Source organism: Schistocerca cancellata, chromosome 3 (assembly GCF_023864275.1).
Source record: "Schistocerca cancellata isolate TAMUIC-IGC-003103 chromosome 3, iqSchCanc2.1, whole genome shotgun sequence".
In the NCBI taxonomy this organism is placed as follows: domain Eukaryota; kingdom Metazoa; phylum Arthropoda; class Insecta; order Orthoptera; family Acrididae; genus Schistocerca; species Schistocerca cancellata.
The window spans coordinates 187582854-187608796 of record NC_064628.1 but is presented as its reverse complement, the minus strand read 5'-3'; the positions used below and the strand labels follow the sequence as shown (position 1 = coordinate 187608796).

Sequence of the window (25943 nt, the reverse complement as noted above, 5' to 3'; positions counted from 1 at the left end):
GTTCACTCGAAGGATTTGTCAGGTATCTGCATTGCTGCTACTGTAAAATATGTAGCTCGCAACAAAGCACACTAATTCTGTCTGCCTAATTTCACAAATTGTTTCACTGTTTCTCGTGCCATGGTTTGTTCCTCACAGAACAGTGATTCTTTTGGCAAATAATTTTATTTTCTAAAGCACGCGTAGATAGCGCTTACTGCATACGATACACAACGATTACATAATTTGAAACAAAAACTTATATTTACTTCTACAACCTATACATCTAGCAGGGCTCTTCAAGATTACTTGTATTGGCGTCAATAAAGAACCAACAGATGAATGTTGTTTTTCGTTGTCGTTAAGTGTTGCGAATGTAGAGAAAATGCTGCTGCGAACTCATACCAGAAACGTAAGACAAATTTACACACCCGACCTTACCCTGATGGCAAACTAAGTTCGAAATACTATTACCACTGAGATCAAGGAGACTAACTACTTCACCATCATGTTTGACTGCACTCCATATGTATCTCACACAGAACAAATGAGCCTGGTAATTCGTTATAAGAGAACAGAAACTGAATGTGAAATAAAGGAAGCTTTATCGATTTCATAGAAGTAGACGGAAAGACTGGAGAATAGGAGTATTTCACACAGCGAATTCTAGAAAAACTAAAAGCTGATGTTTTGGACCTCGTGGACAATTTTACGATAATGGCTCTAATATGGCCGACATATATTACGAAGGCCAGTCCAGAGTTGTGGAAATAAACTAGCTGGCAGAGTTTGCACCGTGTCTAGCTCATTCTTTAAATCTTGTGGGCGTGCATTCAGCTTCATCGTAATCAGAAGCAGTTAGCCTATTTGGGCATCCAAAAAAATTTATTATTTGTTTGTTGGATCCACGATTTGGTGGTAAATAACGCAAAAGTGTACGAAAACCAACTTAAAAGGATGCAGTCAAACAAGACGTTCGGCTAAACACCTAGTTGTTACAGCTATATTAAATAATTTACCGTAAGTTGTCAAAGCTCTGTTAGAAACTGAAGAATCTTCTCTTGCCGCAGAGTCTACGCACGAAGCTGTTCATCTGCTACACTTGGTGACAGATTTTAAATTTATCTTCAACGTAACTATTCGGGCTATTATTCTTCGAGAGATTAATAGAGTGGACGTCGAAATACAAATACCACTGAAAAGATGAATGAAGTAAGTAATAGTGCCGGTGGTGTTGAGAAAGATCTGAAATCGTTAAAACTGAACAAAGCTCCAAGGCCCGATGGAATCCCTATCAGATTATATACCGAAATTGCGGCTGAGTTAGCCCCACTTCTAATTAGTTCCTAACTATAATCTATTGTAGGTCCCTCGCACAAAAAGTGCCCAGTTTTTGGAGAAGAGTACAGGTGACGCTTGTCTACAAGGAGCGTAGTAGAAGTGATCCACAAAACTAACGTCCAATATCCTTGACATCGATTTGTTGTAGAATATTAGAACATATTCTGAGCTCAGACATAATAAGGCAACGACAAAATGACCTCCTCAATGCCAACCAGCACGGATTCCGAAAACATCGATCATGTGAAACCCAACTCGCACTTTTCTCACATGAACTTTTCTCACATGACATACTGAAAGTTTCGGATCAAGACAGGCAGGCAGACGCAGCATTCCTTGATTTACGAATAGCGTTTGAGTCAGTGCTACACCTACGCTCATTGTCAAAAGTACGATCATAAGGGGTATCAAGTGAAATTCCTGACTGGATTGAGGACTTTTTGGTAGGGAGGACACAGCATGTTATCTTGGATGGTGAGTCATATTCAACGTAGAAGTAACTTCGGCTGTGTCCCACGGAAGTGTGTTGGGACCCTTGCTGTTCATGCTGTATATTAATGACCTCAGACTTTTTGCAGGTGATGTAATTATCTATGATGAAGAACTGCCTGAAACGAACTACACAAATATTCAGATCTTTATAAGATTTCAACATGGTGCAAAGATTGGCAAGTTATTTTAAATGTTCGGAAATATAAAAATGTGCACTTCAAAAAACGAAAAAAACGTAGTATTCTGGGACTGTAATATCAATGAGTCATTGCTGGAATCGACCAACTCGTAGAAATACCTGGGTGCGACACTTTGTAAGGATATGGAATGGATGATTGCATAGGCTCAGTCGTTGATAAAGCAGATGATAGACTTTGGTTTATTGGTAGAATACTGGGGAAATGCACTCAGTCTACAAAGGAGACTGCTTACAAATTAGTCGTGCAACCGGTTCTAGAATATTGCTCAATTGTATGGAATCCGTACCAGATAGAGTTAATAGGGGATATTAAGTGTATACAAAGACGGCCAGCAGTAATGGTCACAGGTTTCTTTAACCCATGGGAGAGTGAAATGAAGATACTGAGGGAACTGAACTGAAAAATTCTTGAAGATAGGCGTAAACTGTCCCGAGAAAGTCTATTAACAAAGTTTCAAAAACCGGTTTTAAATGATGACTCGAGGAATATACTACAGCCTCCTAGGTTTCACTCACATAGGGCAGGTAGGGATAAGATTAGAATAATTGTTGCACGATCAGAGGCATTCACACAATCATTCATCCCGCGCTCCATACGTGGATGGAATGGGAAGAAACCCTAATAATTGGTACAATGGGACGTAAGCTCTGCCATACACTTCACAGTAGTATGCAGAGTATAGATGTAGACGTACAAAAAAGAACATTATCATTCTGCGTTCCGTGGCGCCAATGCAAGACCTCAAGGTCTTGTTAAAGATCCTACAAGAATTGTGAGAAAAACCAACAGAACATTGGATCAAAGCAGCTACACGTGTATCAAAAAAAAGTTGGAAATCGAGCAAATTAGACTAGATTGGGCTGTTTCCCAAAGATGTAAAAGTAGTATTTGACAAAATATTAACACAGATTGAAAGAAGGGTAGAGAGCGCAAAGAGTCTATATGAAAATTTCGCCTCCCTCAGTGGTCGCGCGTTTTTACATATATCGACTGAGGATCTGCAGAAAAATGTAGCCGATCTAGCACGAAAATATTCTAAATACTTGAATGCCGTTGATTTTTGCCAGGAACTAGCCGTATTCAAAAAGCCAGTAACCAAACTTAATGAAACATCAAATGTATTCGACTTCTTACAACATCTGTGCAAGCATGACTCACAAGAAGCGTTTCCTAATGTTCGTATAACTTGAAGAATATGCTGCACATTATCGAAGATATTTGCGTGCTCTGAGCGAAGCTTCAGTAAACTGAAAATAATTATCTGGGCTTGCCATCCTAGCTACTGAAAATAAAACTGCCTACGAGACGAACTTCTATGAGCTAATAGATAATTTCGCAGAAAGGGAAGCACGCTGTGTAAAGCTGTAGGAAGATCAGAGATAAAAAATGCTGAGACCTAAAAACTGACGAAAAGTATACTGTCTTGCTTGTCTGTTGTCTTTACTGGTAGTATGTTCCCTGTATTTAATTTTATGGTATAAGGCGCAAATTTGTTGGAGGGCCCTTATAGTCCCGGTCACAAAAATTCCCACCCAATATATAATTGCGTGTTTTTCTAAATAACGCTCGAGAAGAGAGGGCGCCACATCAAGCTTCTTTCTCGCTTCAGAAAAACTGTAAATTCGGGGCTGCTTAAGTATGCCCGTTTGCACAGGTCGATGAACATGACTTTCTTTCCTTCCTCTTCCACCAGTAGAGACATCGTTCAGCCAGGCCGTTACATGGTCTGGTAGGGGCCCTGGTAAAGCAGCTGCGAGGCGGAGCAAAGTAGACCTGTTTCGCCGCGGTAGAGGCAGCTCCGAGTCGGAGCAAAATAAACCTGTTTCGCCGCAATCAGGCCTGTGGAAATGGGTGGGGGTGGGGGGCGCATTGAGGCTGCCAAGCGAAATTGCACAAACGCTTCTACGATGTGTATGAGAAAAGTAATGAGACTGATTTTTTTACCTAAGTTTTCATTTTTTTCAAACAACCTTGTCCTCCTCAAAGTAGTTTCCTCTGGCAGCTCTACACCCATGGGGTAGCTGTTCCTAGTGTTGGTAGGAGCACTCAAAGACTTCAAGTCCCAAAATGACGTCCTTCAAAGACATTTTTCGATTTAGAGAAAAGGAAAAGGTGCAAGGACTCAGATCAGGTGAGCTGTGGAACAACAGGAATGCTTTTTGAGGTCGGCCCCGTGACATGTGGCATTGTCACGATGCAGCATCCACTTGTATGCAGTGTCTGGTCTAATTTGCTTCATGCTTTTCCTGAGGAACAAATTCTTAATGCACTATCATCCTAATGTCAGAAAAGCAGGCAGCATTGTTCTGGTCTTTGACTTTCTCATTCGAGCTTTTTTCAGTTGAGGAGATGTCTCAGTGTTCCACTCTTCACTTTGCCACTTCGTCAGTCTGATCTCACAAGAACACACACACACGTTTGGCGTTTTCGTGGGTCCCTGAAGGTGAAGGTTTCCCTGAGAGAGGTTCATATTCAATGTGTTCTCGACTTTCCAAAAATGATTTCTGCCAAAGAAATACTTGAGCATTGGCTAATGAATTTTCCCCATGGACTTCTTTCAACTTTTCCAATGTCACTCTCACAGATCACTCAAATTTAACACAAAATTTGATGGCATAACGTTGCTCTAAATTCCACTGTTCCATTTTCGGAACGCAAAAGAAAAACGCAGCTGCACTGATGGCACTCTCAGAAAATCCCGTGATGGCTGAACGGAGCTGAAACTCGGACTGGACATGTGGAAGGGGTGTAGGGCCTACGTAGTCGTCTTTTCCTCACACACCTCACCATTTTCAAGATGGGTCGTGAAATAGACGCACAACCAATATTGCTGATGTCAATGTGAAACACAGCTTGCTCTGTTCATCCTGAAGATCTACAAGGCAGTAGATATCAGTACAAAGATTGATGCCTTGTTCCTTGACTTCCAGAAGGCGTTCAGTACAGTTCCGCACAGACGTCTGATGAACGAAATATGTTACGGAATAACAGTGCAGTTTTGAGTATGGATTGAAGAATTCCTGACAAATGGAACACGGCATATCGTTTGTACTGGAGAAGTAGCTTGAGGTGCAGGGGAACTCTGCCTATTATCGCACCTCAGCCTAATATCGCACCTTTCTAAATAACTGCTGGGCGGGAATAGCTTCATCAGATGTGAAACAGAAACCATTCAGTACTGTCTCATCTTTGGTTGGGTGTGCAGCGTCGTTCAGTTTGTGTAATTCTTCGAAAGTTTTGTGCACAGCAAAAGTTGGTAATTTCCAAGAATGATTGCCTATCGAAGTTGGAGCGCTCCAAACGATACACATCGAAGTTGCGATAGTAAATCAATTATGGAGGTCTCGTGGCGCGCGTTACGAGTATGTTTGAAGGTGTCACTAGAGAACGACAAAAGAAAAGCGTTAGAGAAGCACTGGTAAATTGAAAGGAGACGACTTACCTTAGTCGTCTTTGGTGTTATTGTCTTGTGACAGTCTGTGCGATGTAGAAGCTGCAGGAACGAGTCCTTTTTTCCATACCCGGGGTAATATGGCTTGCAGAGTGCAATCACGAATCCAGCACGACAGAAGAATTATGCTCGTCTCAATCGATAATTTAGAGGACTCTAACCACTTATTTTTCCTGATGCTGGTTCGCTTTCCACAAAGTCCGCAATGAAATTGCAATGGAGTGTCAGTGTCTGCACTTCTCTTACGCAGTTTCACAGACTTCGCAGCACCACAGCCAATACAGTCTCTCGTGTCGTCGTCGGGCAGAAGTCCATATTTCCGGGAAAAAGTCAAACATTTGTCTACACTGCGTATGCATGAAATGAGATTTCTCCATATGAGGCAATCCGCAAACGAACCTTGAGAAGCAGCACTCATTACACTCGCTATGAAGGGAAAATGTCACAATCAATTATGGCCGGAACGTAATGTACTGAAACTGAAGAAACAACGCAAGCAGAAAAAAATTCTATACAAACACTTTTTAATAAAGAGACAACTATTGCTGGCTGGAAATGGCTCCGCTCATTTATGTGGAGACACTTAGAGCTTAGTTTAAGAAAACCTCAACAAGCATCAGTGAGGATTTAGCAGGGAAAGTGTTCAGCAGTTTTTTGACGTTTACGAATCCCTTCTAGAAAAGATAAATTTTGACCCTAAGAGACTTTACAATTGTGATGAGACTGGTCTGACAGTTCTACAGCATAAGACAAATAAAGTTGTTGGATTGAAAGGTAAATGGAAAGTTGGCTCTGAATCCTCAGCATAGAGAGGATCATTAGTAACAGTTGTTACTTGCATGAGTGCGACCAGTCACTTTATACCTTCTTTATTTCTATTTCCACGAAAAAAAAATCGAAAGCCAGAGCTATTAGATGGGACAACGAATGGAAGCATGACTGTCTACCACAAATCAGGATGGATGTAATCTGAAAGTTTCCTTAAACGGTTTCTAGATCAGCTTTTAGAAAGTGTGAAACCTACCAAGGAAGACCCCTTCAACCTGGTCTTAGATGGCCTCTATTCACACATAAGAAACTTACCTTACTTGAGTCAACTAGGAAAAATGGTGTACACATCGTGAGGTTACCACCTCACTGTTGTCATAAGGTGCAACCTCTTGATGGAACATTTATGTTTCCCTTGAAAACTTAGATATGCACAGGAAATAGAAAACTGGTTGAAAAATCATATAGGTAGAGTGGTGAGTCATTTCCAGATTGCAAAGCTGTTTGCTGAAGCTTACAAAAAGTCAGCCACAGTAGCTACAGCAAACATGGTTTTAGAATAACTGAACAGAATCATTTTCCAAGACCATGAATTTTTAGTGGCTGACTATCATGTCCACTGGTCAACAAGACGACCCACTAGACTCTGTCCATCTTTCACCTTAAAATGACAGTTATCTGGCTGAAACAAGTCACATCAGGCAGGTAACTACTTGAGCCCCAGCCTGGACCTAGTGGCTCCCAACCACCTGTAAATAAGAGTGGTAAACACATTGTTTGAGGACAGACCAGGTGTGAAACATCCTCACCATCTGCAAATGACTGCAGTATTTTTCTGACGGATATAAGCCCCTTGCCACAACTGAAGGACCAAACTGTTCATTCGAAGAAAAGAGGATGACCAAGCTGCCCAGCAACTGTTCTGACAAGTACACTGTATAAAATGAAGCTCATTGAAGACATTTCTAAAAAAATTGAACAAAAATGTTGCAAAAACTATTTTTGCTGATAGATAAAACAAAAGTAATCAACTCACTGCAAAACATAAAAGGAAAAAAAATTATGCATGAAAAGAAAACTATTGTAATTAAGAAAAGGAATGTCTCACGTAGGCCATTATTGGAGACATCCTCAGAATCAGATGAAGATTCTGATAAACCACTGACAATGTCTGCAGATGATGAAAGTGAAAATGATTGTGAGCTTCATTTGACTGACAGGCCTGAAGAAAAATGGATAACTTGTACTAAATGTCACATGTGGTGTCATGAACAATGTTCTGGAGCTACTGACTATAAAACCTTTATTTGTCATTTCTGTTTGGAAGGATAAATTTCAACTTCTTATAATGTGAGCAGGGTATGACATTTTTATATGTGAAATTGCATGACAGCACTGTTTTTGTGCATGTAATTAAATATAATAATGTTCTAAAATTTTCAGTTAATTTATTTTCGCTCCTTAATTCTATTTTAAAATTGTTAGAGCTAGTATCTCTAATATCACACACGATGATATTAGGAGGACCCCTGATGCTATAGTAGGGATACTTTTTTCCAAACTGCCTAAACGTACTTGGTGTGGTTTTTTATTTTTGAATTGTTTATTTGATGAGACATTCACTTAATTATTTTGGATAAGGGGCAACAATAAACAGCTTACTTAAAAATTAAAAAAGCAACTTAATAAAAGTAATAACAGCAAAATTTTGCCCAGAAATAAAAATGGTTGTGATATTAGGTGTAGTTCCCCTACCCAAAGGGAGACTTATAGGACCATTACTGTTCACAATTTATATAAATGATCTAGTGGCTTGTGTCAGAAGCTCCATGAGTTAGTCTGTGGATGATGCAGTTGTATATAGAGAAGTCGCAACACTAGAAAATTGTTGTGAAAAGCAGGAAGACCTGAAGAGGGTCAACCACTTGGTGCAAGGAAGAGTGTAAATAAATGGAATGTATTGTACATAAATATTCAAGAAGACTGGTCATTCAGTGATTAGACAGTTGCTGATCAAAAACTGAAACGTCATATCCATTAAATATCTAGATGTACGCGTATGGGGCGATTACTCACTTAAAACTAATCATAGGTAATATAGTTGCCAAACCGAGTTCTTGACAGATCCTCAAGAAGTGTAGGAAACCTACTAAGCAGGTGTCATATAAAATCATCGGCAGACTGATACTTGAGTAGGTCTACTGCACTTCAGTCTGGGTCCTTTACCAGGTAGGATTAATAGAGAAAATGGCATATATTCTTTCTGACATGCTAATTATATATACATTCTCATAGCTGTCCACAAGAGGGGAGAGGGCAGCAAGAGGGGATACTTGCAACCCCCTTCTCTCCCTGGAATCAGGAGTACAGAGTTTTTATTCATATATTGACTGTATAACCATCAGTGTTCTGGGATAGAATAAGTTTCTTGTATCACCTATAAAATTTCATTCTTGAGGCATAACATATCTCAAAACTGTCTAACTTATGTACATAAAAAAAATTGTAATTTTAGAGACAGCCCCTCCCTGGATAAATTTCTGTGGATGCCCAGACTTAAAAACACACTTCAGTCTCCTGTGTCTATCTGTCAGCAGCAGAGATAGTGGAAGCTCTTTGTACTAACATCCTAATCATAACACAACAGGGGGTATTGTGTTAGGTAGCTAACTGCATGCAGATACTGGTCAATCTTCCTCTTACTTGTGTAAAACAGAATATCTGAATAAGGTAGCTTTCCATAACTCTTAATTTTTACAATAAACATGATGCTTCTGCTTTACTTTTTCTGCAGTGTAACCATATCTACTGAAACACCATCACAATTTCCTTTCTTGAGACATCTAATGGCTTTATACACCTCATCTGGGTTTACTTCTGGAATGACATTATTAACTGTCTCTACTTCTGATTCATCTTTTGGGCTGTATTAAATTTTAAATAAATTTTCCAATGGTTCTACAATGGGCCAGGCCGATATTTGTGCTCCCAGAGCATGCTCACACTCTATGAGCACAGCAGAGTCTGATCAGTGCTTTGGATTTCCCACCACTGCAGTGTTCTGAGCAGATGTCTGAGTGAGATGGTTGTATGCTGAAGACTGCACATGTGGGAAACTCTGAAAGACATGTTTGCAACACAATTCAACTGTTTCTAAGAGTGAAAATTGCTGTGTACATCTAAAAGCAGGTTTTCATCATGTATGTTTATTTTCAGCTTTTATTTTTCTGCAAATGCAGTAACTTTTATTATTTTATTAAATAAGTTCGTTTAAGGGTACTAATATGATGAACAGAGCTACAAAATGCTTTACATACAGGCATTTGACATTAAGTTGTGATGTTTATAAATTTACATACATTTTGATTTTATAATGAGTAATATACATACATCAATTCAAATCTAAATGTTGGTGGGACATGGTCAATTTAATAACAGAAAAAAAGGTTTGCAAACTTCTGTTGAACTGAACATTGCAATAATTGTTCTCATTCATCACTGAACAATGTGTCTGCTCCAATAGCTGAGCGGTCAGCATGACGGATTGATGTCCTACGGGCCTGGGTTCGATTCTCGGCTGGGATGGAGATTTTCTCCACTCAGGGATTGGGTGTTGTGTTGTCTTCATCAACATTTCATCCCCATCTGGCATTGAATGTGGCATTGAATGTAATAAGATCTGCACCAAGGTGACCAGACCTACACCGCAAGGGGCCTCCCGGTCAATGACATCAAACACTCATTTCCATTTCCATTGAACAATGTGGTCTTCACTTTTTATTTTTTAGACAAGTGCTTGGGTGCTGTAGTATTCCTAATGCAGAATGCAAATCTAATTTAACACAACTGGCGTCTGGGTACAGCCTCCATTTTCCTCTTCCTCCTCATCCCTCAGCACCACCTGCTCCCGTGCTTGGAGCAGTAGGCAGGAGTGTGGCCGAAGAGCTTGTACTCATGGATCACTGTTTGGGCAGATCTATTCTACAATTTTTTCTCCTTGCCATTCACCATTTTAATTGATAATGCTATTGATTTAAATTGTTTTATTTGTGAAATTTTCATTGTTTAAATAAATTTCCAGACAGATTTGTTTAATTCAGCATACTCAGCTGTGCTCTTCTCCTGTTACTGTTTCTTGAAACCCTCACTCTCTTTTATACTGCCTTGTTCCATTTTTTATTTTATTTTCTTTTTCTTTCTTCTTTATTCCAGTATCTTTTGCTGTTTGCCTGAATACCTTTCATCTATCTCTTTCTTTTATTGTCTAACATTCTGTACTATTTGCTTAGTTTTTTCTGTTATATCTCATCAAATAAATTCTCACAATGTAGATTTTAAGCTTTTTGCCTAGTGACTGTGGTTCCTTCTACTTTTATATAATTTTTCCCATACATATTATGAGTCTGTGATCAGTTTGAATTCATAAAGGGTTCTAGAACTGTTATCCCTTATACAGTTCCTTATTGTTTGATAAAATGTAGTCAGTTGCATTTTTAGTTCAATTTAGTCTTCACGGAGGTCATTTCCTATTTAGAATTACACACATCAAAAAAAGTTTTGCATCACCTTGGTTCTGAGAGTTCCGGAACCTGTACAGAAAATTGGAATAGAGATCAATGTAAACATCATTTCTGCCCTTTTTACTGCTCATGAAAACCACACGTTGCATGTTGTACCACCATACAGCGAGACCTTGAGAGGTGGTGGTCCAGTTTGCTGTACATACCGGTGCCTCTAATACCCAGTAGCACATCCTCTTGCATTGATGCATGCCTGTATCTTTCATGAATACTATTCACAAATTCATCAAGACACTGTTGGTCCAGCTTGTCCCACTCCTCCACGGCGATTTGGCGTAGGTCCCTCAGAGTTGTTGGTGGGTCATGCCATCCATAAACAGTCCTTTCCAGTCTATTCCAGGCATGTTCGATATGGTTCATGTCTGGAGAACATGCTGGTCACTCTAGTCAAGTGATGTTGTCACCCTGAAAGAAGGCATTCACAAGATGTGCACGATGGGGGCATGAACTGTCATCCATGCAGACAAATGCCTCACCAATATGCTGCTAATAAGGTTGCACTATTGGTCAGAGGATGGCATTCACGTATCGTACAGCCATTACGGCACCTTCCATGACCACCAGCAGCGTATGTTGGCCCCACATAATGCCACCCCAAAACGGCAGGGAACCTCCACCTTGCTGCTCTCCCTGGACAGTATATCTAATGCATTCAGCCTGACCGGGTTGCCTCCAAACACATCACTGACAATTGTCTGCTTGAAGGCGTATTTGACACTCATCGGTGAAGAGAACTTGATGTCAATCCTGAGCAGTCCATTCAGCATGTTGTTGGGCCCATCTGTACCATGCTGCATGGTGTCATGGTTGCAAAAATGGACCTTGCCATGGACGTCAGGAGTGAAGTTGTGCATCATGCAGCCTATTACATACAGTTTGAGCTGTAACATGACGTCCTGTGGCTGCACTAAAAGCATTATTCAACATGATGGTGTTGCTGTCAGGGTTCCTCTGAGCCATAATCCATAGGTTGCGGTCATCTGCTGTATTAGTAGCCCTTGGGTGGCCAGAATGAGGCATGTCATCGACAGTTCCTGTCTCTCTGTATCTCCTCCATGTCCAAGCAACATCGCTTTGCTTCACTCTGAGATGCCTGGACACTTACCTCATTGAGAGCCCTTCCTGGCACAAAATAACAATGCGGAATGCGGATGTGATCGAACCACGGTATTGACCCTTTAAGCATGGTTGAACCTCCTTCTTGTTGGAATGACTGGAACTGATCAGCTGTCGGACCTCCTCCATCTAATAGGTGCTGCTCATACGTGGTTGTTTACATCTTTGGGCGGGTTTGGTGACATCTCTGAACAGTCAAAGGGACTGTATCTGTGATACAATATCCACAGGCAATGTCTATCTTCAAGAGTTCTGGGAACTGTGGTGATGCAAAACTTTTTTTGATGTTGTATCTATAATTATCATCTTCTGTTAATCTTTTTGTATCACTTCTACTCCCTCACCAGAACCATCAGAATTCGAAAATAGCAGTGCACAGATCTGAATGATTTAGATGAAATGTATTTCATTTTTAAACAAATTGTCCTCTTCTGACTTTCTGGCTAATGAGTCTCTTTGGCTTCATTTCTTTTATCAAGCATCCTACCAGTCACTTGCATTCTTTCAGTATTTGTAATATCGTTTCTAATTTTCTTGCTTATGATGAAGCCTACTCATAAATTTACTCTCTGTTCTATTCCTGTGTAACAAATTACATGACCTGATTGTATTTCTATCCAGTATTCACATTTGGACCACACTTCTGATAACTCTGCTACGTCCCTTTGAAAAATGCTTCTTCTTTCTCCGTTACATCAAATGTCCATCATCATCTTGTAACTTCAATATATCTGATATCTTACTGTACTTATGTTTAATTTTACATAACTCCCCATCTCTTTCTCCAGTTCAGTCATAGGATTCAGGAACATACTACCGAGTAATTTGCCTCTGATCCCAGATCATGCTGCCTTCAAGAAATGATTAAAGCTTTTGCTTTTTCCTATTGTCTACTTTATCAGCACCTACCAGCTGGCTGTGTATTCTGAAACAGCAAACCAGTATCTCTGTCAAATTGTTGACACTCTCCTCTCTTTCCTCATCACGACCTCTTCCTTCATTTTCAGCCTACATTGCTTTATCTCACATTATCTCTTTTGTCAATTTTTCCCTGATATTTTGACAGGTCGCCAAATGAATCTTCTCTAGATCTGATTCTTCCAGTACTGTTGTCACATATTTCTGTTAATGCCACCTGACAGGAACATTCTGCTATGAAAAATGTACCTAACATGAAGTTATTAAGAGTCAAATTACTTTAGTGACTACATTCAGTTCTAAAGCTATTATTACTGTGTGTCCTAGTAATTCCTAGTAATACTGTTTTCAGTACAATGCTAACTGGAAAGACAATCTTTATGAATGAAACTTCCTGGCAGATTAAAACTGTGTGCCGGACTGAGACTCGAACTCGGGACCTTTTCCTTTCATGGGCAACTGCTCTACCAACTGAGCTACCCAAGCATGACTCCCGTCTTGTCCTCACAGCTTTACTTCTGCCAGTATCTCGTCTCATACCTTCCAAACTTTACAGAAGCTCTCCTGCGAACTTTGCAGAACTAGCACTCCTGAAAAAAATGATATTGCTGAGACATGGCTTAGCCACAGCCTGGGGGACGTTTCCAGAATGAGATTTTCACTCTGCAGCGGAGTGTGCGCTGATATGTGCACTGAACTGTAGCTCAGTTGGTAGAGCACTTGCCCGCGAAAGGTGAAGGTCCCAAGTTCGAGTCTCGGTCCAGCACATAGTTTTAATCTGCCAGGAAGTTTCATATCAGTGCACGCTCCGCTGCAGAGTAAAAATCTCAATCTTTATGAATATAAATGAATTTAATAGCTGCTACTTTTTTTCCCATGGTGTCTACTGACAATTACTGTTATCCATTTAACAGGTATCTTCAACACTTGAAGCTAGATAATCAGGCATTTATTATGAAGAATACTTAACAACATATCTTTTTATAACACTTGAATTCGTGTAAGTTTGCAGTTTGTTCCTTTATAATTTTATTAAATTGGAGCTCGTTGAAGACCTTTGTATATGAATATCACACAAAACACTAATAAAAAAAGACTAAGCCCACAACAAAATGGCCAGATGTGAGTAGGACTCATGCTCTGAGGGCTCCTTACAAACTTAATTATGTATATAGAAAGTACATCGCTTCCTTCATGTGGGAGACAGTTCATCCCTCCTCCCTTCATGTGGGAGATAGTTGACCCCCCCCCCCCCCCCTGCTCCCGCTCATTAATTTTGACGATCTTTGTCTCTTTGTCTTTGTCTGTTGTTGACATTGTTAATGGCAAGATATCAGCCCCAGGTATTCCAAGACTTTTTAAATTTTTTCTGCATTTTGCCAGATTTCATGATTCTAGGTCAATACAAAGGGGCAGGTTGGGATTAACTGAACCTCAGAGTTAATTGGACCACCACATTAATTAACAATTCAAGAGGGAATTTTTTTGTGCCATAAAATTGTTTCCTTAGATTTCATGTACATTTGACCTAATATGGCTGCTTTTTGTTGGCTAAATTTGCAGATATACATATATAATTGTGAAATCCATTGGAAAGAGTAATATTTTTTGAAATTTAGAAAATCCTCCTAAAATTTTAAATACTAGTAGTATACAATTTTGTTTGTTTGAGATAAATTCAGTGCTTATTGCTTTATGATACTGCGTGAAATATGAGCTGTGCTTGGAGCCATTTTCCTGCTATTTTGAAGATTTTTGATAAAGTGAAGGTAACTGGGCCAGTAAGTTTTGGGGTCAGGTGTACTGGTTCAGTTAACCCTAGAAAGTTGTTGATGAATGAGTATTATGAATAATTTCACAGGAACACCCACCAGTGCCCCCAGAATTACCATATAAGACATTGCAGCTCTCTGAGGGTAGCATCTCCTTTGACTTTTACTGTCTCCAACATCTTGAAAGGATTTAGTCTCATTGGTACTGAACCTTTCAATTCAAATGTATTTACAGACTGAGTTTTTTTGGTCATTACATGCAAAGGACAGCACATGACATACTGGAATAAGATGAAAGCAAACCTGCAGTTGACAATGTGATGCATCTTGAGCATCAAACAAGATCAGCAAACAGAAATTGCACATCCTGTGCAGGTTTGGACATAATCTAAGATTGGTGCAAGTAAAACTACAAGAGGTAGAAAGAAAGAAAATAAACTGTCCTTACCAGTGCATCAGTTAAACAACATCCAGACACAGCAGCAAATGACAGAAGATCAAAGCAGTTGCCAAAAAAGCATACATTCCATGAAGTAAAGCCTTCACTCAAATGCCAATTACTGGAAGAGACCAGCAACAGTTCTGAATATGCTGATCATGTCCAGTACATTGATTTCTGTAATACTGACTTTCACACAAGTGGTGATGAAAATGTTGAAACAGTGCAGAAGAGAACATTATTGTAGTCAAAATAAAGGGAGTGTTCACTGTTATATTGTTCAAGCCATTAAAATGTATGGTATTGTCTGTGAAGTAAAATTTTAAGAGAGCTGTTTCTACTCCAAAATTTGAAGCTGCAAAAGATGATGATATCTTGGTTGCTTCAAATGAAGTAGTAGTGAAACTGCAGAGTCCAATACATGGCACTAGGGCTCAAAATGAAAACATCTTCTGATTCTTCAGTTGCTCCTGGCATATTTCTTGCTCAAACAGTCCACATGTGTACTGTCGATCCATAGTGCCCAACGGGCACAATATTTCGGCGATCAGACATGTCATCATCATCAGGTGTGCTGACAAACTGAGCTCCTGAGGGTGGGTGGCTGTCTTAAATCCCTCCCCCTGCAAGGTGTTCTCTCCACAGTCTGTGTCCGCGGCTGCACATTGGTGGTCACTGAGATGCTGGTGTCGGCGTCTGTCATGGCATTGGTGTAATTGCCTCGTCCGCCCTGGTTGCACGTTCATTTTCTTGGTTGAGCTTTTTAATTAGACTCTATGCTGGTTCCCATGCCTTGCTGAGGTTATAGCCATCAAAGATCATTTGCAAGAACATCAGATACACACTCAACTTAGGTGCCCCAACAAATCGGTGGTCGCAGAGCACTGTTTGTCCGAAAATCACGAAATGGACTACCAACATACCAGGGTCTTGGCACAGACATCTAAATACTGGGACAGCATCGTTAGAGAGGCTGTCAAAATTCATACCAGGGATGGACTCCATCAACTGAGATACCTCTGCAAGGCATGGGAAACAGCATTGAGTCTAATTAAAGAGACGCTCAGCAAAGAAAACGAACGGGTGGCCAGGGCAGATGAGGTAATTCAACCGACGCCACCACAGACGCTGACGCCAGTGTCTCAGAAACTGCCATTGCATGGCTATGGGTGCAGACAATGGAGAGAACACCTCATAGGGGAGGGGATTTAAGACGGCCGCCGGCCCTCAGTAGCTCAGTTCATCAGTGCACCTGACAATGGCAACATGTCTGATCACCGAAATATTGTGCCTGTTGGACACTATGGACTGGCAGTACACCCATGGACAGTTTGAATGAAACATGATCTATTTCTAGACAGATATCACTAAATTAATTGTGCAGTAGCTTTGTTATTTCCATGATTTTTTCCATTAATATACTCACAAAGGTGTGTTTAGCATTGTTACTAATGTCATTCAATAAATTTTTATATTTAGGGTACTGTAATGCATATATTTAACCAAGAGGTCCAGTTAACCCTGACATATGGTCCAGTTAACCCAGCCACTGGGGTTAAATGGTCTAAAAATAGGGTCAAAATTCTTCTCCAGTTCTATAAAATCTGTGTGAGATACTGGAAAAAAGAAAGTGCCCATAGATTTTATATGGTTTTTTCCTCCAGAGCCAAGAATAATTAAAAAAAAACATTCTTTAAGTAAAATTTCAAGGGAAGAAAAACAAGTATAGTTAACGCCAATTTCCCCTATAGGTTTCGATGAGTGAGTTTGTGAGTATCAAAATATCTGACATAAATGGTCATATCTGTTTACTGCATTAACTTAGAAGCTTAAGTGTTTTACTTTGCCAAGTGATTGTAGACCTTATGAAGTGACATAAATGTCAAATTGAAACATGCACCCATTCCTGAGAAAAAGGGATTTTAATAGATGGACAGACAGACGGACACTCAGACAAACAATGACAAAAAATTTTTGCCTTTACATATGTCTGCTTGTGTCTGTATATGTGCGGATGGATATGTGTGTGTGTGCGAGTGTATACCTGTCCTTTTTTCCTCCTAAGGGAAGTCCTTCCGCTCCCGGGATTGGAATGACTCCTTACCCTCTCCCTTAAAACCCACATCCTTTGTTCTTTCCCTTTCCTTCCATCTTTCCTGATGAAACAACCGTTGGTTGTGAAAGCTTGAATTTTGTGTGTGTGTTTGTGTTTATTTGTGTGTCTATCTACATACCAACACTTTCGTTTGGTAAGTTACATCATCTTTGTTTTTAGATATATAAGTAACAGATCTAACATATTTTGCATTTTCTGTACACAGGTTCCTGTTGGTTTATATCGAGATTTTGATGGTGCTGATGATGTTAGCCAGATTTACTTTTTTGTTGATCAGCTAAAGCTGCGACTGCAGTCTGAGGAGAACAAGCTAGATGGTTATGAGAAACTTCGTGTGGTGGGCAAAGGTGAATGTTTACTTTATATTACTATTATTGTTCCTGATGTGAATCCATTGCATAGGCGAAAAACAAGAATGGAATCAAACAGTGTTTTGTTTCTTCAACAGTAGTTACATTTCCTTATAGTTATTGGCTATCCAGTTTTTTTTAGAGTTGGTATCAATGAAACTTCTACAAAATTATTTTACACTTAAGGGAGTGAAAAGTGACACACCATAAATACATTGACCAAATGCTGCCAAACTGATACTCTACGATTTCCATACCTATGAAATGTTTTGTTAAGATTTCATCCCAGAGAATGTACACATTCAGCTTATTGCAATCCTTAAGACTTGGAGAAAGGTTGAATCTTTGGTGTAGGAGACATGGGAACATCATGTAGGATGCAAATGGTTGGCTGTGGTGCTGTGACTGCAGAGCAAGTCTTGATGATGTGGACTCAAGACAATAGTGTGGCAGGAAGAACAGGCATGGATCCTTCCAGAAAGACTACACCAGAAGAATGTAGCACTGTTCAACTGTCATTGACAAATAGAACTGACAACATCTCAAATCCAAGCAGAGGTTTCAAGCAGAGAGTTATTGGGAACTGTTGGGAACAGTGTACTTGAAGCTGGGTTGAGACCTAGTGTTGCCATGCATTTGTAGTGATGCAGATTGACAAACAAAGCACTAACTAGAAGCATGTCTGAAATAGCTGTAACTGAATGGCTAACAAAGGACTAACTACAAGACAGTGTGAAATAGCTGTAACTGAAGGGCTTTGGTTTACTCTAGACTTGAATGATTCTCAATGTATTAGTGCATTATTTTGTTAGTCAAGCTGGGTCACTACATCAGCTTCCTTCTCCTACTTTTTTTAAAACCCCTAGCCCCAGGTACATCAGGGTGTTTTTTACAGCACAGCAAACCTATTTTCTGCCTGTGGGACAACTTTTTCCACCCGTCACTCATGCTGCCATGCAGTGGCTCATATAAGCTCCTACAGAGTGGACCACACATCTTAAAATTCAGTGCGGTGGATGAGATGAAATGGTTTCAGTCAAGTGGTTGGAGGTGGCACACTTGGACATGAAAGTGACTGGACACTGCTACAGGACCACCCATCACACTGCCAACTAGACAGCACAGTGCAGAGAAACACACGCAGACCAGCTGCCACCAGTGGGACCTCCCAGTGGTTCCAAAGACTACCAGATCTGGGTAAACTATAAAATACCAGCTGCCTGCCATACCTGAGGGTCCGAGTTTTAAAAATAAAGAAGGGAGGTAGTGCTGATGTATGGACACAGACCGACTAACAAAGGACTGTCTTTTGACAGTGTGAAATAACTGTAACTGAAGGACTCTGATTTACTCTAGACTGACACAATCCTCAGTGTGTTTGCGTATTATTTTGTCATGATGTATAGTGTTGTTATTGAAGGTTATAGTATATAAAAATTGTGTCCTACATGTATTTTACCACTGACACCATACCACAGACAACTCAGACTTATGTGGTGTAGAGCCACACTCAACTGGAACATTGAGTGGCATCTGTAGTCTTCATCATTGAGTCTTGCTTTGTTTGTAGTGGACAGATTGTGTTCAATGTGTCAGTAAACTACTTAGTAACAGGGATTTTCAAGACCCATACTTCTTCATATCGTGAAATCATGGTATAAGCAGCTGTTAAGTATGGTGAATATGACAACAGTACTGATTTGGTACTTTTTGAAGATGTGACTGAATGCTCACCAGTGTTGGGTAAGAATGGTAAATCCTGCTCTCACACCCTTCCTGACAACGGTGCTAAATGGCATATTCCAGCAAGGTAATTATAGATCCCCTACTGCAGTTGACATCACAGAAGCGTTGACATATGTACGAATCCTAAACTGACCAGCCTATTCCCCTGCATTGTCACTGGTAGAACATAACTGGAATGCTGTGAGAAGACATATATTTTTGTATAGACTTCAGCTAGCAATTTTCATGCACTGACAAAATATATGTTGGCAAGCATGGCAAGATATTTCTAAAATGACATTCAGAAGCTGTTTCATTTCATTGTACAGTGAATACAAGAATGTACACTGATGTTGATGTTGGACACCTGTTCAACATCAACATGGAATGAAAGTTTAATGGTAAATATCCAGCCGGTGCTTCGGAGTGTAGCACTTTCCATTTCTGTAAGTGTATATGTACATAATTCTTGATCTTTTAAGTGTTGCTTGTTGACTCATAGATTTTTCCAAAACTGACATACTGACTGTTAAATATCTATTTTATTTGCAACAGGAGCATTTGGCAGTGCGGTATTATATCGCAAGGTTGCTGATGATACATTGGTTGTTATGAAGGAAGTGAACATGACAGAATTAAATGCAGTAGAAAGACAAGCAGCTCTCAATGAAGTTCAAGTACTTTCCATGCTTCATCATCCAAATATTATCAGGTAGTAAAAAAAAGGATTTCATAGGCATGTGAAATGAAGTAGTAAATTGTTGATTGTGAAATCTTAAATAATGTAACTGAGATAACCAAAGACAGACATTACAGTATTTTTCTTATATGAACTGAACCTAACTGCTCAACATTTTAATATCAACATTTGACCATTATGGATAAATTGTTTATTATTACTTTTGCACCTAAACTACTAAAGATACTTGGGTATACAATTCACTTCTCATTGATGTCTATATTGCTCTTCAACCCTCTTTGGGGATTTAATAGCAGTAAATACCACAAAGCCATATATCAAAAACTCTAGATACATCCAACCAGGATATCAAACAGAAAAGCAATATTACAGTCCCCATGAAAAACCACCTTTCAAAATGGAAATAAATTACAGTTTTCCCTCTATCATCCAGCTTCATTGTCAGCAAACTGTTCTGACCCCACAGAAAACTTTATGTATAGGAGGATCATTGATCACTGTAATAATAAAAATATTCTTTGTAAAGTTCAGTTCAGATTTCAAAAAGGAACTTTAAATGAATGTGATCATTCTTGTTTGTTAAACAGCTTTGAGAAAGCATAGATAATAAATGTTGCAAGTTAGGATCTAAATCTTTTGAGGACATGAGTTTTACAGAGGGAAGCAAAGCATTATGGCTTCTGTTAGAAAACAAGAATGTGGCTTAGATCATGTTCACATGACCACGAACAGAAATAATACTAGTGTGGCATCTGCATCCCCCAACTAAGGTACCATGACTTGTGAAACATTACAGGGAACTGTGCTAGATACTTGACTAGTCCATAATTTATAAAATGATAGTATCTTTCAACACATTTAACTCTGTTCACAGATGGCAGGAAAAATGATGACTGGTGTTCTCTGTACAATGAACCTAATACTAACCCTATAATCATCAGATTTCCTAACAAGTTTGAATTCATTTTTGAATGTAGCTCTCCTAAGAAGATAATTAAATATAATACTGGCAAGTCATTAAAGAAGCCTTGGATTTGTACAAAATAGCCAGAACAATAATGACCCAGAAATACCTTCTTAGCACCATAACATGTTAAGAAAAGTTGTAAAAAAATTCAAGAGTATGGACATGTCATCTTAAACTGACAGATAAGATTACATAACTGAATATATGTGGAATAAAATTAATCTCACATCCCTGTACGAAATAACTAAGATCTTCAGGGGTCTAAAAAGTAAACATTCATAACTTCAACAAGACACTAAATAGGTGTAGCCCTATTATATGTAATGTTCTTAGTCACCAGTGTACTGCATGATTAGCTCTGGGCGTTAGGCCTCACTACAAAAAGGGTGACACCACACATGTCAGTAATTACTGCCTAGTGATACTCCTTACATAATTTCCTAAAATTTTTGATAGGATAATATACTCTAGTATTGTCATCCATCTGTGCAGTAATAGACTACTTAGCCGATCATAGTCTGGATTTCAAAAGAGCCATTCTACTGAGTCAGCTATTTATAATTTACTAAACACATAATGAAATCTTTAAATGGTAAAACATACAAACTGGGATTTTCTGTGATTTATTTATTTTGTCGATCATAATATTCTAGTGTGGAAGTTAAGTTTTTATGGAATATGTACTTCAGCAAATTTTTGGTTCAGTTTGTATATAGGAAACAGAATTCAGAAAGTTATCCTAGGCTGCTCAAGTAATATAAATAGGGATGCCTCAACATCTGCATGAGGAGGGATTGCAATTTCAAAAGAGCCATTCTACTGAGTCAGCTATTTATAATTTACTAAACACATAATGAAATCTTTAAATGGTAAGTTACTCCTTTATGTTAAAGATCTGCCTTTTATTTGAATCAGGAGGCAAAATTAGTCCTGTTTAGAGATGATACAAGCATTGTTGTGAAGCAAATCAAATAATTGTCAGCATAGAAAATAGTAAATTATGTTTTTGTGAAAGGTTTTGCACAAACAGGGTAGCTTTAAACACTGAAAAAACAAAGTTCATGCAGTTTTGTACCATCAAAAAATCCTGTCTCCTATTAATCTAGTGTATCAACAACAGATAATAAACAGTGTACAAAACTATAAAGTCTTAGGTTTACATGTTGATGAAAACTTAAATTAACGTGTAACAGATCTCCAAAAATTTTTAGATTTGGCTACTTTTACCATAAGAATAATTACCAATTTTGGGGATATGGAACTCATTAACATATTTTCATTAATTAAATTTTTATTGTGTAGTATTCTTGGGTAACTATTCATTGCACAAAAGAAAGTAATAAGAATTGTGTGTATAGAGGTAACAAACATCCATATTGTGGGTATCTCTTAAAGCATCTGGGATACTAACCATTGCCTCAACATACATTTATTCAACTATGAAGTTTGCTATTAACCCGTAACTGCTCTAGTGGGGTCCCAGAGAACCCCAGACGATAGAATACAATACACAGTACGTGAACGGAACAACAGATGGCACCTGTGTTCTTGGTAATCCTCAGTGAATTGCTGCCTTTTAACGCAGAGTGTTGAATGCGGTGTTTCCAGTATTATTGTGTGATATAAAGAAAAGAGGTCTCAGAATACCCCACCAGAGTATTAACGTAAGTTGTTTTTGACTATCTCAGTTAGTGTTTTACGCAACTGAAATCTTAGAGTACTTCGAAAACAGCACACTTTCCATGATAACATTAATTGTTAAGGTTATGTGAATATGAATGCATTATTTTTCAGAAGGCATCATTGAAGTCATTGACAGATGACGAGCTGGAAAGAATAGTGAAAGATCCTGCGTTTCTGCAATCTGATGAGGAAACCACAGCAGATGAGGATGAATTTATACTAAGTGATCATGTTTCCACCTCTGAAGTTACATCAGAAAGTAGTTATGAAGAATCAGATGAAGAGGCGTGTATTAGACCTTCCGCTGACAAATATTTTTTTGGAAAAAAGCAGTGCTATAAGTGGTCAAAAGAAGCTCCTCCTACAACTCGTACCTGTGCTCACAATATAGTTAGTCATCTTCCAGGTGGTAAACATAAAGCAAAAACGATTGATTCAACTGACATATTATCTGCTTGGGAACTGTTCATTAGTGAAGATTTATTGCAACTAATACCCACCAATACAAATGTCAAGATACATGACATGTCAAACAAATACAGAGCTCCTAAGCCAGCGTTCATAAAGCCGCTAGATGTAATAGAACTGAGAGCATTTCTGGGTCTGCTTTATTTATCTGGAGTAATGACACCCAATCACAAAAACGTTTCCAGAATGAGATTTTCACTCTGCAGCGGAGTGTGCACTGATATGAAACTTCCTGGCAGATTAAAACTGTGTGCCCGACCGAGACTCAAACTCGGGACCCCTCTTTCAGGAGTGCTAGTTCTGCAAGGTTCGCAGGAGAGCTTCTGTAAAGTTTGGAAGGTAGGAGATGAGGTACTGGCAGAAGTAAAGCTGTGAGTACTGGGCGTGAGTCGTGCTCCGGTAGCTCAGTTGGTAGAGCACTTGCCCGCGAAAGTCAAAGGTCCCGAGTTCGAGTCTCGGTCGGGCACACAGTTTTAATCTGCCAGGAAGTTTCATATCAGCGCACACTCCACTGCAGAGTGAAAATCTCATTCTGGAAACATCCCCCAGGCTGTGGCTAAGCCATGTCTCCGCAATATCCTCTCTTTCAGGAGTGCTAGTTCTGCAAGATTCGCAGGAGAGCTTCTGTAAAGTTTGGAAGGTAGGAGACGAGGTACTGGCAGAAGTAAAGCTGTGAGTACCAGGCGTGAGTCGTGCTCCGGTAGCTGAGATGGTAGAGCACTTGCCCGCGAAAGGCAAAGGTCCCGAGTTCGAGTCTCGGTCAGGCACACAGTTTTAATCTGCCAGGAAGTTTCATATCAGCGCACACTCCGCTGCAGAGTGAAAATCTCATTCTGGAAACATCCCCCAGGCTGTGGCTAAGCCATGTCTCCGTAATATCCTCTCTTTCAGGAGTGCTAGTTCTGCAAGGTTCGCAGGAGAGCTTCTGTAAAGTTTGGAAGGTAGGAGACGAGGTACTGGCAGAAGTAAAGCTGTGAGTACCGGGCGTGAGTCGTGCTCCGGTAGCTCAGTTGGTAGAGCACTTGCCCGCGAAAGGCAAAGGTCCCGAGTTCGAGTCTCGGTCGGGCACACAGTTTTAATCTGCCAGGAAGTTTCACAAAAATGTTGTTGGACTTTTTGATAATGATGGAACTGGTTGTGATGTGTTTCGAGCCACTGTGAGCGTTCAGAGATTTTTATTCATTTTGTCTTGTTTGCGATTCAATTGTGCTGCTACAAGAGATGCTAGGAAGGCTGATGACAGACTTGCAGCTGTTAGAGATGTGTGGGAACTCTTTATAGACAAATGTCAAAAGAATTATACTCCAGGAGCGTTCGTGACAATCGATGAAATTGTAGTACCCTTTCGTGGTAGGTGCAAATTTCGCATGTATATGCCCAAGAAGCCAGCCAAATATGGCCTCAAAGTTATGTGCCTTTGTGACTCATGAACATTCTATTTGTGCAATGCATTTGTTTACACAGGAAAAGGGACAAATAAAAGTACATTATCAATCCCAACACAGGACGTTTTGAAATTAACAACACCAACTAGGGAAACAATAGACATGTGACAGTAGACAATTGGTTCATGTCACTTGGACTCTGTGATCAACTAGAAGCCAAAAAGTTGACTGTCTTAGGCACTCCAAAGCAAAATAAACCGCAGATCCCAGAAGAATTCAAACCAAACAGATTGCGCCCGTAGAATCTGCATTATTTGGGCATAACGAAGGAAAGACAATTTGTTCTTATCTTCCTCAGAAAGGTCGACCTGTTGTGTTACTTTCATCTATGCATCATGATCAGAAAATTAGTACTCAACAGAAAAAACCTGAAATGATCATTGATTACAATGCCACAAAAGGAGGAGTGGACGCTCTGGACCAAATGTGCGCCAACTATTTGTTATCAAGGCGAACACGCAGATGGCCAATGTCTGTATTTTATGCCATTCTGAACATAGTAGGAGTCAATGCTGCTATCTTGCTTCAGTGCACCAAACAACTTGATGAAACAAATCATTTAAAAAGAAGAGAATTGCTAAAAAAGCTTGGAATGGACTTAGTAAAGCCCCATATACAATGTTGAGATGTCTGACCCCTTTCTTGTGAACTGAGAGATGTTGTTGTTAAACTTGGTGGTACTCCTCTTACTTCAACATCTTCAAAGCCAGGACCCACGAGGAAAGCAAGATGCTACATGTGCGCAAGAAATGTGGACAAGAAAACCAAAATAGTGTGTGAAAAATGCTCAAAACATGTTTGTCCCAACCACAGATTTTCAGTGTGCCAAAATTGTTTGTAATCATATCTCAAATATGTAAAAATGTTTATAATATTCAGTGATAAAAGTGCAATTCAGAATAAAATTTCCTTAAATTACAGTTTTGTTTTTCTTATTGGGGTCCTCCGAGACCCCACTAGAGTATTAGAGTATGAGCATTTCACTAGAGTAGTTAAGAGTTAAATATCTATCTGAGTTTGAGAGTAACAGAGGTATTTACAAGTACAGCAGTTGAAGGAAAAATGATCTGCATTACCCTTTAATTAGGCTAACTTGAGCACAGAAAGGGGTGAAATTACCAGCTACAAAACCCTTCAACAGTCTATCCATAGAAAAATAAAAAAATCTGCTCAAAAAGCAGTGTGAGGAAAACAGACATATAGAAAAGATATTACTTACGCAAGATTTCAGAACCAGTGGCTCCTTCTTCTGAAAGAAGGGTTGAAAGAAAAACTTCCGTTTTTTTCCTGCCAGGTAAGTCTCCCCCGACCCTGGGTTCTCTGTGACTTTTCTAAACTGTACCCCTTTTCCTAAGCCTCTCCAGTCCTTTTCCTTCACCCCTCTTCCTTCCCCTTCAACACTTCCATCAGAAGAAGGAACCAGTGGCTCCAAA

General features: G+C 39.5%; 1 protein-coding gene and 1 non-coding gene across 2 annotated transcripts in view; both read left to right on the top strand.

The window, feature by feature from the left end:
* LOC126176677 (serine/threonine-protein kinase Nek8) overlaps nucleotides 1-25943 on the top strand; it is a 306561-nt gene that overhangs the window by 34449 nt on the left and 246169 nt on the right. Inside the window, exons 5-6 of the mRNA XM_049923838.1 lie at nucleotides 17378-17519; nucleotides 19803-19959. Coding sequence (XP_049779795.1) covers nucleotides 17378-17519; nucleotides 19803-19959 — 299 coding nt within the window. The remainder of the gene's footprint in view (nucleotides 1-17377; nucleotides 17520-19802; nucleotides 19960-25943) is intronic.
* Trnas-cga (transfer RNA serine (anticodon CGA)) lies at nucleotides 24060-24134 on the top strand. The gene has a single exon. It is a non-coding gene; the product is annotated as a tRNA-Ser (tRNA).